The sequence below is a fragment of the Polypterus senegalus genome, chromosome 17 (genome assembly GCF_016835505.1).
Source record: "Polypterus senegalus isolate Bchr_013 chromosome 17, ASM1683550v1, whole genome shotgun sequence".
Lineage (NCBI taxonomy): Eukaryota > Metazoa > Chordata > Cladistia > Polypteriformes > Polypteridae > Polypterus > Polypterus senegalus.
Window position 1 is genome coordinate 87,058,667 of NC_053170.1, and position 14,385 is coordinate 87,073,051.

General features: G+C 38.6%; 2 protein-coding genes across 2 annotated transcripts in view; one reads left to right on the forward strand and one right to left on the reverse strand.

Moving 5' to 3' along the window:
- Window positions 1-1,521, reverse strand: part of LOC120517862 (ADP-ribosylation factor-binding protein GGA3-like) — a 38,629-nt gene extending 37,108 nt beyond the window's left edge. The window contains exon 1 of the mRNA XM_039740364.1: window positions 1,423-1,521. Coding sequence (XP_039596298.1) covers window positions 1,423-1,462 — 40 coding nt within the window. The 5' untranslated portion in view covers window positions 1,463-1,521. The remainder of the gene's footprint in view (window positions 1-1,422) is intronic.
- A 1,218-nt stretch (window positions 1,522-2,739) lies between these two features.
- Window positions 2,740-14,267, forward strand: mrps7 (mitochondrial ribosomal protein S7). The gene is made up of 5 exons (XM_039739510.1): window positions 2,740-2,845; window positions 6,773-6,964; window positions 12,617-12,680; window positions 13,207-13,374; window positions 13,613-14,267. The coding sequence occupies exons 1-5, from the start codon at window positions 2,802-2,804 to the stop codon at window positions 13,829-13,831; spliced, it is 687 nt and encodes a 228-aa protein (XP_039595444.1). The 5' UTR covers window positions 2,740-2,801; the 3' UTR covers window positions 13,832-14,267.
- Window positions 14,268-14,385: the final 118 nt, after the last annotated feature.

The window sequence follows — 14,385 nt, forward strand, 5'->3', positions numbered from 1 at the left end:
CTCTCTCGTATTCCCTAAATGTGCAAAATACATGCATTAGAAGACAGAATTCTTGACCAATAAATGAGGGGGAGAGGCGGATCTTGAATATGTCTTTCCTATTTATATTCCATGTTTTACGGAAATAAGTATTAATGGTATTTTAACAAAAATTCAAGTATAGAATACTAAAGGGTAATGGATATGCGGATTATCCGACACGAGTTTGCTCAGAATTTTTGTGTGCAGTTGTCCAAAGTTGGTCACCTTTGTGTCCCATTCTATTTTTCTCCATGAAAACATGAGATTTAGAATTTTTTCTTGGCCACCATTAATCTACATGGGGTAAGTAATAGAAGAAAAAAACACCATTTTTGGATGGAATGTTCCTTTAAGCATTTTTAGGTGTGAAAGGAGATAAGATTTTCATGTAAATAGCATTATACCTTTGTTTCAGAGAAACAGAGGCAACATTTTAAAGAGTGACTCAACAGACATATGTCAGAGTAAGGGGGGAAAAAAAAAAGTTTTTAATTTTGACGTGTTAATTCTTGACACAATCTAACACGTTTACTTAAATGAACAAAGGAATTGGGCAACGTTTATCTTTAGTCATACTTGGAAACTTCATGAGATTGTATAAAAGATGTCTCCAAACTAATCTGTAAACTTCCGCTACTTAAGGAAAATGTAAAAACTTCCGAAAACTGGTTATATATTTTCATATATATCCCTTGTATAACATGTAGGCCCTATTATTAACACATAAGGGTTCAAATGTGGAAATGGGCAAATCTGAAACGCATATTTGAATACTGATATTTAGTCAAATATAAGCGGCGACAATATGAATGAATGCATGCACGTACATGTTAATACATAGCTCTGCAGTTTAATTCAAGCATACAAGTTGTTTCAGTAGATCTTTTAAAACTTGTTAACACGTCGCTTAGCGAAAGATGTTCCAGCAAATTCCACCCCACTCGATGAACACATTTCTGGTCGCCTATTTGAGTAGGTGAAAATAACCATACTGTTCACTTAGCTATGCATCAAGTGGCAAAAACCTTTTCCTATGCAGATTGTATTACTACTCAGTAACAGAAAAAGCGATTGTTCCATGTCAACTGAAAAACCTGAATTTAAAAGTTGCATTTAAAACATACACTTCTTGACACATTTGCACCTCCTCTCAGGTCTTTCTTTAAACAGTTGTTACACTTCACTTATTCTGTCACCGCTACATTTGCGCCTGGGGTAATAATGCTGTCAAAACAGCTGAAAAATAGACGGGGTATCGGGGCTACCACACCCTGCCCCGCCCTAAGACACCAATTGCTTCCCTTTCCTTTCCGCGAAATAAAACAAGAACACTACAATTTACACGAAAAGCCAACATCAGTATACTCGGAGCTATTCTTGCTACAATTTGCTGTCACTCACTAAGCCAGGACTCCAGCGTTTCTCCTTCCGGATCCGCCATGTTGGGCGCTCGAAGTAGTCTCGCGAGAGGAGAAACAAACCCACGGTGCTCTGAGACCGTCGCTTGGTAAAACATGACAGCTGTGCGCATCTGCAAAGCCTGCTTATGGAAACCGCAGCACAGGGCGACGGACGAAATGGGCTCATTGTTCTCAGTGTGGTTCCAAGCAGCTTGTCTGTCCTGCTTAGTTTTGAGTAATAATCAATATAAAGAGCCAAACAGTTTAGATAGGTAAAGTTGTTTTTAAGAGAACTATATAAGTTGAAATGCACTGGTTTATTGAAATTCCCCTGCATGATTTATTGTGTTCATGTGCCTCCACTCGCAGATTGGTATTCCACGTCTAGATTCGAATTTGGGGCGTCTTTACCATGACGAGAAAGGTGATCAGAAGAAGCAGGTTTAAACCTGGACAGATAGTGAAATTAATGATACGATAAGCCCAACCTGCTAAGGACAATCAGGTGTTATCATAGAGGAATACAAGTACATTCTTAAGAAAACAGCCTGTTCTGACAGTTGTTTTGGTCTCATGTTTGGGAGCAGATACCAAGCTTGTTATTTGTTTTAGTAATTATTTAAATATTTTTTATATACCAGGGATGCAATTCTATTCTTTTCACCATTAGCTTAGACTGAACCCCTTCAATAAATGGATTGCTTTCTGATCACGTAAATCCAAAATATGAAGAAAACAGGAGAGTAATTTGGAGTGCAATTTCAAAATAAATGAATTAATGCAATAATCAGGAGGTTGACGTTTTCTTACCGCAGCTAAAAGGCTGACCTATTTTTGGACGTATTTATACAATATTGTTTTTGTGTGGTCTTAAATCTCTCTTTTTAAGATCCTTACGTTATTATGTATAGAACATTTCATATTTTTAAATGTAAATTGCCCAAGAAGATATTTGATTTTACACAATTTAAAATGGAAATTGTTCATTATATGAATGTACTAAGGAATGCTAATGCTTATAATATCATTAGATAAAGATTGTTAAATTATCGTAGATTTTATATAGAATATATAAACTGGTCAACCTCAATTTATTTTATTTACCTTAATCTTTTATGTTTGTGACATTTATAATGTGCCTCTATGTATGTATTTTTTCTCTCTATGATTATTATTAAATGTATTAATTGGAATCTGTCTGATGTCAGTTAAAACACTTAGCACTTACACTAGGAAAATGAATTCAAATTTCCCAAGTGAATTGTATTACGCTGTCACCTTGCGTCAGGATCAGGTAGTACACGTTTTGGTAAAATTAATATTAACTATACGGCAGCGCATCGGGCACCAAAGTTGGGGTCCTTATTGAGCAAATCCAAGATGTCGGTATCCATAGGCAGGTTTCTCAGGCCGTGGTGTCCTGGGTAAGTACATGACCGTATCAGTAGTTATTAGCAAGTTTAGCTATTGTTTTAGAGATGGGTTTAATACTCTTCCTGACCGAGTAGGATGATGTGCCATTTTGATTTCACAGCGCTATCATTGCAAGTGAGTGAAGAAGCAGCTCATATCCGAGCACGTATATCCTGTTTTTTGTTAGTCAGACGAGAGTTTAATTGATATGGATATAAAACGTACAGCTTTGAAAAAGCATACCACTGCCACTATTTCCTTAGCAAGGTCTCCGACAAACCAAATGATGACAAAACATTATGAATACGCCCGCCGAAAGGTTCATCCAACCATTGCGGCAGTCATTGGCACCATAGACATAGAATTACTAGACGTCGCATGACCAGCAGCATCGTATGTCAACGTCGCTGCCATATTGCGAGTGGCACTGCTGTAGAGTGAAGTAATGGATAAAGATGCCTCACGCATGTGCTGTTTGGGATTGTACAAACCGCTGTACGCGCCACACCAGATCCCCGGGGATTACATTTCATAGGCAAGGCTGAACAATTTGTTTTGGTTATATTTGGCCATTAGAAAATCCCGTTTTATAATCTTCATTTTAGCTACACCGCGGTAAACTAGCAAAGCTATGCATTTTTGTGCTCAAGTGAGCCTCCAAACAACGTTTTGGCTAAACGTATTTAGTCACTAACTCTGTAGATTGTTGTTAGCTGTTAACGTTTCTCAAACTTTGAAGGTTTCCCAAAGAAATCCACCTCAGGAAGCAGTGCGAGGTAGCCCTTAGAGAAAGCTGTCCTGTGATGTGTGCCGTGCTAGTTTGGTAACAGATGCTGAACTGGCATCATATGATCAAAGCTACCACTTGCTCACATTAAAAAACAAAGGAGGCTTGATGATTCCTTCTGAGGTTACAGTCAAGGTGGTCAAAGTAGCTGAGCGTGTTATACGCCAGTCGACATTAGGGCAAGCTGTCTGTATCTTTGATCAATCAGTTTGTTCGGGCTGAGATTGGTTCAGATGATGTGTTTTTTCTCAAGGAGCACATTGAGGAAACTCAGTTTGAAATTGACAAACATCATTTTATGCTCATGTCTTCAGTTGTGTCTGTCTTCCACAAACTAAGGCTGCACCGTATTGCCAGACTGAATACTCTCAAATTACAGAGTGGCAACACACGGAAAAAGCTATGTAAGACAGTTCTGTTTCAAGGATTTTAGATCCTATCCTGTATATATTTAAGTAACCACATTGTGTGTGTGAGTGTGTGAGAGAGAAATTGAGAGAGGAATGAGTGAAATGTGTTCTCCCCGTGTCTGCGTGGGTTTCCTCCGGGCGCTCCGGTTTCCTCCCACAGTCCAAAGACATGCAGGTTAGGTGGATTGGCGATTCTAAAATTGGCCCTAGTGTGTGCTTGGTATGTTTGTGTGTGTCCTGCGGTGGGTTGGCACCCTGCCCGGGATTGGTCCCTACCTTGTGCCCTGTGTTGGCTGGGATTGGCTCCAGCTGACCCCCGTGACCCTGTGTTCGGATTCAGCGGGTTGGACGATGGATGAGTGAAATGTTTTTAAAAATTAAGCCAATTTGTATACAATAAAATTGTTTTTTTGTCATCAAGTGTATCATTTCACTGTTAAAAGAAAGACCAGACTGCCAGTTGCAGTCTTACTATTTTGACTTTCAGACATTGGTCAAGTTATTGTCTCCGTAATTAATAATAATACATTTTATTTAATAGGCGCCTTTCTTGGCACTCAAGGTCACCTTACAATAAAATTAAACAACATTAGTAAAATAAAAACAAGAGAATGATAAATCAAAAAGCAATAATTAGGAAACAAAGAAAGATAACTGGCAGTAACAGTGCAAAATTCACAATTGGTATGCCAGTTTGAAAAGATAAGTTTTGAGGGCAGTTTTAAAATGTGTTATTGAATCGAGCTGATGAATATGAGAGGGAAGAGAATTCCCGAGTTGAGGAGCACAATGAGAGACGCTCGAGCTCCCATAGCACTGAGTCTGATGTGCGGTACAGAAAGTCGAGCTGCAGATGAGGATCTGAGTGAGTGAGAGGAGTGCAGGTCTGTAGGAGATCAGTGAGGTTGTGGAGAGCTTAAAATGTTAAGAGTGGTATTTAGTATTGTATTCAGTAGTTAACAGGGAGCCAGTGAAGTTAAGAGAGAGAATCGGTGTAATATGTTCAGTGGATTTAGAACAGCAGGTTATCATCCTGGCAGCAGAATTTTGAAGTTGTAAGCGATGGATACGTTTTTGTGGGATGCCAGATAGAATAGCATTACAGTAATCTATACCTGAGGTGACTCGGGTATTAACTGATACTTCAGTGCTGTGTTGCGTAGGAACAGGATGAAGTCTAGAAATGTTTCAGAGAGGGAAGAAGGCAGTCCGAGAAATGTTACTTATATGGGAGGAATTATTACATTTATTATTATTTAATAATTGCCATTATTAGTGTATAAATGGATATAAATAAATATAAATGATTCGCCAAAATCGGTTCTATGTAAACGATACTGTTTTAAACATTATTGTTTTTCATCAGAAAACCAGGTTTCCACGTCTACCTGTATTAGTTTAAATGGCACTTTTGCCACTCACTATATGGCGGACGCGCTGACGCATCATGTTGACTGGGCAACACAGAGAATGCGGCATCTATCTATATATGTCTGTGACTGGCACCGGCTATTCGTGTCCCAGTGCTGGACAAGGGCATTAAGAATGAATGAGTGGACAAAAAAGTATTATAATAATGTAAATTAAAATGTAACTAAAACTGAAATAATTGAATATGCTAGTTTTGAACATAAAACATTGCCTCAAAACCTTTGCGAAATGTAAAATATTCTCAGACCTTATTTTTTCCCTTTTCCTTCAGACTTACTGTGGTGAATTTAGCTGCAGGCGTGTTTTTATTCTGTGCCTCTTTTGGAAACGCCAATCGTATGAACTCTGGATATGTGATAAGGTGGTTATGCTTGCCTTTTTGATGGATATTGAATCCTTAAAAAAAGCCCACGTACAAAGAACAGCAAAGCCCAAACGTTTGACTTTAAAGGCAACGATTAAGTGCTGTGGGTCATAATAGTTGGCGCCCATTGGTGCTGAATTCTGTGCTTTAAAGTCAGAGCTGTCAAATGTCGTACTTGGTGTATTGTATATGGTATGGTGCTGCTTTTCTGTATACTTTGTTGAGGTACAGTATATATTCTACATCTTTAAAATGTTTTTGTTGTAGATTTTATACTTTATTTGAGCCCAATGGAAAATAAAAATTTTACAGAAGCTCAAAAAAATCAACATAAAACTCACACATGAAAGCTTCTGCCTTGGATAACAGAGCTGCAGTATCAGTTTATATAATTAATTAAAGAATTATTTAAAAAGGCAGGCTCAAGTGTGGGACACACTCTTGACCCCCTGGAGTTGGTGGCAAAGGAGAGAATTAAAACAAAACCGAGTGTCATTATGAACAATGCTAAACATCCTCGCTGTGACACACTAACACTGAGGACTTTCAGCCAACATATTATTCAGTAGAAGTGTATGAAGAAACTTCAACTGGGACTCCTTTTATACCAATAACAATACACCTGCATCATCCTTTACTGGGAATGACTCTTGGTTTTATCTTTAGCCAAATCAGAAATTTTCTTTTTTTTTAAGGCTTCATTCCTTTTAATCATTATGCTGTGCAGTATATTTGAATGGCATATGTTGTTTGTTACAATAATATTTCTGTATTAATGAGCTATTATAAAAAGTTAATTTCTTCCTCTGGGATGAAGATAATTACATTATCTATCTATCTATCTATCTATCTCTATCTATCTATCTATCTATCACAGTATATAGTGCCTTTTGTATCTATCTAGCAGCAAATAAAACCGATTTCACAATGCAGATACCTGTTTTAGGATTTTGCAGGCCCGATGGAGTAAATACAATCCCTATTATTTGGAGCCTGAGGTGAGTAAAGAATACTTCAACACACCAGAGACTGAGCTGACGGATGAGCAGAAGGCAGAGCGGCAGCTGAAAACTACCCATCCTATCAAGGCTGCTCCTTCTAATCTTACCAGCTCTGTGTTCAGTGACCCTCTAATCAGGTGAGAAAACGGATGGCAAACAATTTTTGCCTTGTTTGGCGCTTCTTTATAAAATGGCTACATATACTAATTTATCTTCTGTCAAATTAACAATTTCACATTATTATTTTTTAAACAAACCTACTTTGCATCTGGTCTTCCATGTTTCAGAAAATTTGAAAAAAAAAAAAAAAAACTGGAGGTCATGTCTTCAGAACACAACCCCATCACTTGTCATTTTACATCTGTCACTGAATGTGTGACTAGTGTGTAAAGTCTCAAGAGTTTAGTGTTCCTTACAAATGGGCCTTCAGCTTGGTTGGACCAGTGTGGATTCTTCCAGGGTGCTCTGGTTTTTCTCCCACACCCTCAAAGACATGCTTTCCAAAATGAATGACAATTTTAAAATGGTCCAGTGGGAGTATTGGTGTGTGTTTGAATGAGTGCTATGATGGAGTGATGCCCTGCTCTGTGCTGGTTGGTCCATTGTGCCCAGTGCTGCTGCGAGAGTCTCTGGCCCCACTGTGATCCTGAATTACATTAGGTGTCTTTGAAAATGCATGTATATGTCAAGTGGCCACTTTATTAAATGTCTCCTTAACTATATCAAGTTCATGCTTAATTTTCCCCTTGACTTGGACATACAGGTGTTTAAAGTGCTGGCCCATTTTGACTCCAATGTTTTCTTTAGTTGTTCTGTTAGTTGGTTACGTAGATGTTTGATCAGATGGAAATCTGATGACTGGGAAGGCCACACATTAGGATTTGAAAATATTTACAGGTGGTGACGCAGAGTTTTTTGCCATATGGATTATCTTACTGAAAATCCCATTCTTGGGTGGGTACACTGCTGTGATAAAAGGATAGACTGGACTGGTAAAAAGTATCAGATACCTGGTGGCATTGAAATGTTTCTCTGTTCATACAAAAAAAAAAAAACCTAATGTGTGTCACAAAAATACAACCCCAGTCTGTATAGCTGACAGTGAACAGGATCACTATACCCTGGATTTTTCATCAATGTAAAACAGCAGGAACCTGACACTCGCCAGACGAAGCAGGGTTTTCCCAATCCTTCAGTTGCTTACTGCAGCTACACTATTTTTCGTTTGACAAGTGGAGTGAGTTTGGGTGATTGACTCATAAAGATCAAACCTTACATGCTATGTGATATGTTTTGAGTTCTAATACACATCTTTGACATCAATGGAAAAAAGTAGCACATTAGAACGCACAGTTTGTATGTCCTTGCCATAGATCTGGTTTGGAAGTATGTGACCCGACATTTGCGCGATAAAAACGCGCCATCAAAATCAAAAGTTTCATTAAATATGAATTACTAGTTTAGAGCATATATAATAATGTTTATTTTAGAAGTCAATATTATGAGACGCAGCATGCCATCAGCGCGGCACGCATCGTCTTTAAGATCACGCCATGCATATGTAGGAAGAATTGCAGCAAGGAGTCTTGATAGTTGAGCGTATTTAGACTTGCTGGCTGCCTGACTGCTGGTAATTCCGCTTTGTATACGACGTGTTATGCCAACCCTCGACTGAGTTATTTGTTCGCGGCATGCCATCAGCAGTTATAACAGTTATAACCTAGCACATAATGTGTACATAATGCACACATACGCGTCCCACTTTCTTGGCCTCTCTCGCGATTTTGTCGGCGCTCATTTGTCCGTCACGGTTTTGTCGGGGCTCATATGTCTATCGTGCTTTTGTCGGTGAACCGATGACCCCAACCAAGTTTCACTGAGTTTTGTGTTTTCCTGTCAAAAGTTTCTTGGAACAACTACAGTGTTATGAATGCTACCAAGTTATCTGAATAGTGTGGCTTGTCAGGTGCAACACTTCACTGCAGTAGCTTTACTGAGTGGCAGATTTTTCTGTATACAGTCATGGCCAAACGTTTTGAGAATGACACAAGTATTGGTTTTCACAATGTTTGCTGCTTCAGTGATTTTGGATCTTTTTGTCAGATTTTTTTTATGGTATACTAAAGTATAATTACAAGCATTTCATAAGTTTATGCAAAGTGGCAATATTTGCAGTGTTGACCCTTCTTTTTCAAGACCTCTGCAGTTCTCCCTGGCATGGTGTCAGTCAACTTCTGGGCCAAATCCTGACTGATGGCCACTGCCCATTCTTGCATAATCAATGCTTGGAGTTTGTCAGAATTTATGGGATTTTGTAATTCCACCTGCCTCCTGAGGATTGACCTCAAGTTCCCAATGGGATTAAGGTCTGGGGAGTTTCTTGGCCATGGTTCCAAAATGTTAATGTTTTGTTCCCCGAGCCACTTAGATATAACTTTTGCCTTATGACCCGGTGCTCCATCATGCTGGAAAAGGCATTGCGGGTCACCAAACTGTTCTTGGATGGTTTGGTGCGATTCTTTATCCATGGCTGTGATTCTTGGCTGAGAAGCAATCCCACACATGAATGGTCTCGGGATGCTTTACTGTTGGTATGACACAGGACTGATGGTAGCGCTCACTTTTTCTTCTACAGGCAATCTTTTTTTCTGGATGGCCAAACAATTGGAAAGGGGGTTTATCAGAGAAAATGACTTGACCCCAGTCCTCAGCAGTCGTTTCCCTGTTCTTTTTGCAGAATATCAGTCTGTCCCTGATGTCTTTCTTGGATAGAAGTGGCTTGTTTGCTACCCTTCTTGACATCAGGCCATCCTCCAAAAGTCTGCGCCTCACTGTGCATACAGATGCACTCACACCTGCCTGCTGCCATTTCTGGGCAAGCTGTACACTGGTGGTGCCCCGATCCCACAGCTAAATCAACTTTAGGAGATGGTCCTGGCGCTTGCTGGGCTTTCTTGGGCACCCTGAAGCATTCTTCACAATAGCAATGGAAATGTTTTTTTTTTGGATTAAATTCATTTTCATGGCAAAGAGGGACTTTGCAATAATTCATCTGATCACTCTTCATAACATTCTGGAATATATGCAAGTTTCCATCATTAAAACTGAAGTAGCAAACTTTGTGAAAATATGTGTCATTCTCAGAAATTTTGGCCATGACTGTATGCTTCTTGAGAAAAGTCTAACAAAGTCACCAGATCTCACTGGAGCCATTGGCTGAGATAGGATAAATTATTTGGAATGATGTTTCATTGGCAGCTATTTTGCAATAACTTTGGGAGCTGACAATGGTCCTGCCTCCATGTGTTATGTTGTGGCTGTTCTAAGTGCAAATGGAGGATCAGAATGTGTGAGCCTAATAAAGTTTCCACTTTGCCTGGCGCCCTGCTTGGGATTTGTTCCTGCCTTGTACCCTGTGTTGGCTGGGATTGGTTCCAGCAAACCCCCATGACCTTGTGTTAGGATATAGCAGGTTAGACAATGACTGACTGACTGTTTCATATTACGACATTTGTTTGTGTTATTTTAGTCCAGAGGTGGGCAAAGTCATTCCTGAAGGGCCGCAGTGGCTGCAGGTTTTTGCTCCAACTCGGTTGCTTCATTAGAAAACAATCCTTGCCAATAATTCAATTTCATGGCTTGTTGGTGCTTTAACTCTGCCATATCAGGCCATTCTCATATCTTAGATTTTTATTTTTCCTTTCTAAGGATATCATCCAAATGATTTGAAATCTAAAATGAAAGAGTAATACTCTGCCTTTCGCTTTTTTCTCTTCACTTTCCTCCCAAATATTTAAACCAAATGGAGAACGATAAATACACACAGATTTAAATGGAAACAAGCTAAATGGAGAAATGCTGCTTTGTTTTGTCATTTGAATCTTACTGCTAATAAAAAGCCATTAAAAACTAAGAGAACAGCTGTTTAAGACTAAAATAAGCAGTACGGGTCCAAAATCTTAATGAGTGAGACAACTAAAATGAAGCACAAGTATTACTTGAGCAATAAATGCTTCTTATTAAGCAACTGTGTTGGAACAAAAACCTGCTGCCATTGCAGCCCTCCAGGACCAACTTTGCCCACCCCTGTAGTCAGTTCTCTGAGGCAGGATTAGTGTTCAGTACTTTGAATATTATATGGTTACCAGTAGTGGCGCACTTGACTTTAGCATTCATAGTTTTCAGACTCTTTTTTTTTTTTCTGTATGTTTACCATTTGTTTGCTCAGAGGTTGATGTGCTTGATGCTTCCAGAGCAACTCTTGTTTTCTCCACCCTAGCGACCCGCTTTTTCTTTTCTTTTTTTGGCATCTCTTTGCATTAAAACTGATTAAGGTAGTGTTTGTGTTGCAACTACTTAGTACATTTTCTTTAATTTTTCACTTAAGCTGGCGCTTAAGTCTTAACCTGCCTCAAGAATGATTTAAGATATGAAGAGGTAGGTGAAGTGAGAACGGCGCCCATACGCATGCTCCACACGGCCGTCCTGCTGTCTGCTGCCGAGTGTTGATTCTACAATAAAATAAAAAGAGGAATAACCTTGGAGGTCAATCGTCACCCTGAGAGTGGATAGTAGACATCACGTAGTATATGTGTACCAAATTTCAGGTGAACAGTTCAAACGGTTTGCAAGCTATATGTGATTTAAAATTCTGGACAGACAAACGAACAGCCACGGTAGTGTATTATATATAAAGATTTTGATTAGGAGCAACACAAAGAAGGAAAAAATAAAGTAGTGCTGAGATACAGTTTGTTAGTCTTATGATAAAATTGTTTAAATTTATTTTTTACAAAGCAGAAACAGGATTTTAGACATTTTAGGAAGTGTTTTGTCCATAGAGGTGCTCACAGTTGACAATGTGCATGGGAGTAAAAACAATGCTGTTTTTCTCCGATTGTTCAGCTTGGCTGGGTAGACAGCTATAAGAAGTAGTTGTGGTTATTCCAAACTTCTTCCATTTAAGAATTATGGAAACTGGGGAACTTTTCATGCTATAGAAGATTCCTTGTTGCCTTCCCCAGATCCATACCTTGACATAATGCTGTCACTAAGCTCTGCAGACAATTCCTTCAACCTCATGGCCAGATTTTCTGCTCTGGTGCACATTGTTAACTGTGGGAACTGCTATAGACAGGTGTGTGTGTTTCCTAATCATATCCAGTCAATTGAGCTGATCACAGGTGGACTCTAAACAAGGTGTAGAAACATCTCACTGATGATCAATCACATGAGATGCACCCTGAGCCAGATCTCTAGGGTTTGAACACTTGTGGCGATGTGATATCTAAGTTTATTATTACTAAAATTGGGAAAGTTTGTCACTCTGGGGTATTGGGTGCTGCAAGGTGAGAAGTTTAAAAAAAAAAAAAAATTCAGTATAAGGCTGCAACCTAACAGTGTGAAGAGAGTGCAGTGGTCTGAATACGTTCAGAATGTATTGCTCACAGTATACCTCACAATGACTCATTTGTTTGTTTCTCTGCATTGTCTCAGTACTACTTTGAACAACAGTGCATTCCATTATGTTGTAATAAATCACCTGTTACATAATTGAATAATGCCAGTCCATCTATTTTAACACAAAAAAATTAGGAACATAAGCAGCTCTACATAGTAGCAAAAGATTTGGAGAACAGAGTGTATTAAGTATAGGTGGCTACAAAATTCCTGAGACTTTCTTTTATATAGCGCATGTATGTGGGACATACCTTGAAGAAATTGTAAAAATATAGGAAAACTGTAAATTGTTGTAAACCAGGAAATTAACTTTTTCATCTCCTCCACAGTAAATTTATTAATATGATGATGAAAGATGGGAACAAAGTATTGGCCAGGAACATCATGACACAAGTAAGTGTAAAGCCCATTTATAAAATCCTATATTTCCATGCCTAAAGATTCCAAGAGTCTCACCTTGTTACCTTTTAAGGTTTCCGTCATCTTCACATTAATCGCCTTAACTACAAACTTGTAGAGATAGTAATATGGGGTACACAGAGACTAGGCGAAGGCACATCACCATATTTGTGTGTCCCATCAGGCTGGTGGTGTATGTGGGTCTTTTGTTGGCTTGGTACTCCTAGGCTGGTTTACTTCCTCACAGCTAGTCATCCAAAGTCTAAACCCACCAAAACCAGTACAATACAGAACACATGGAGTCAAGATCTATCCTGGTACAACACGGCAACCAATCATTAATTTGTGTGCTAATTCATTGTGCAACACACATTTATTTCAGTTGTCTCAGGAAAAGGGATTTGTGTTTGTATTAAAATGTGTAGTTATTTTTCCTCCTGTATTAAGACATCTTTGTAAAGCTTTTTGGTTCAGGGTTTAGTATTTATACTTACTATGTTTTTTTTTCTTCTTCTTCTAGACATTAGAGAATATAAAGAGAAAGCAAGTGGAAAAATATCATAAAGCTCCTCCTTCTGAGAAGGATGGGATCGAGTGTAATCCATACACCATATTTCACCAGGCATTGGAAAACTGTAAACCAGTTATTGGCTTAACCTCCATTCAGAGGGGAGGGAAAAACTATCAGGTAAGGGAGTTTTTTTTTTTTTTCTTTCTGTCAAATAATGTATGTTTGGAAATATGAAGAAAGGCTTGATTAGTCTTAGATTTATCACATAATCTTCAGTTGTCAAAAGAGAGAGAAGAACCCACTGCAGAGCTTCTCTATATACACTAAAAATAAAGGGCTTGTTACGGCCATGGCAAGTTCTTTAGCCTTATCATTTGACACTTTTTTTCCCCCCCATTGTTTCACCTCTCTATAGGTACCCACACCCCTGACAGACAGCCGTCGAAGATTCCTGGCCATGAAGTGGCTTATTACAGAATGCCGTGAAAATAAACATCGGCGAACACACATGTATGAAAAACTGTCCCAGGAATTACTCAGTGCTTTGGTTAATGAAGGCAATGTCATCAAAAGAAAGCATGACCTGCACAAGATGGCTGAAGCAAACCGAGCCTTTGCCCATTACCGCTGGTGATAACAGCAGTTTGCTTAAACACTAACTTTGATGCGGAAGCGCTTACTGACTCTAAACAAACAAATCCTACTCTGCTACAGGGCTGCTAGGAGGAATGTCAACTGGTGAATGGTGTGTCCGATGAAGAAAGTAGTTAATGTACAAGTCTGTTGAGGCTAATTTGCTTATCAAGGTGACTGTGATGTACACTGTACCATCTAAATAAATACAATGGTCATTTTATGCTTTGTTTATAATTTTGTGTTAAATTGAGATTACCAGAATTCAATTTATTAGAAAATATTTGTAAAGAGAAAATGGGTAGCATCTAAAAAAAAGATGTTTTTAAATTAGTACACCTATAAAACAATGCTTTTCATGGGACTGTCCACTGTAGTCTTTATAAATGCCACTGTAAATTCTCTTTAGCTAATAAACACAATGCTCTTGTAAAGTTGCACCTGGTCAAAAATTTATTTATAACCATATTTTTATAGTAAAGTACAAAATAATTTATTAAATCTAAAGCTTAACATACACTTCTATTCAAACTGATCAAGAAAATCCAATAAACA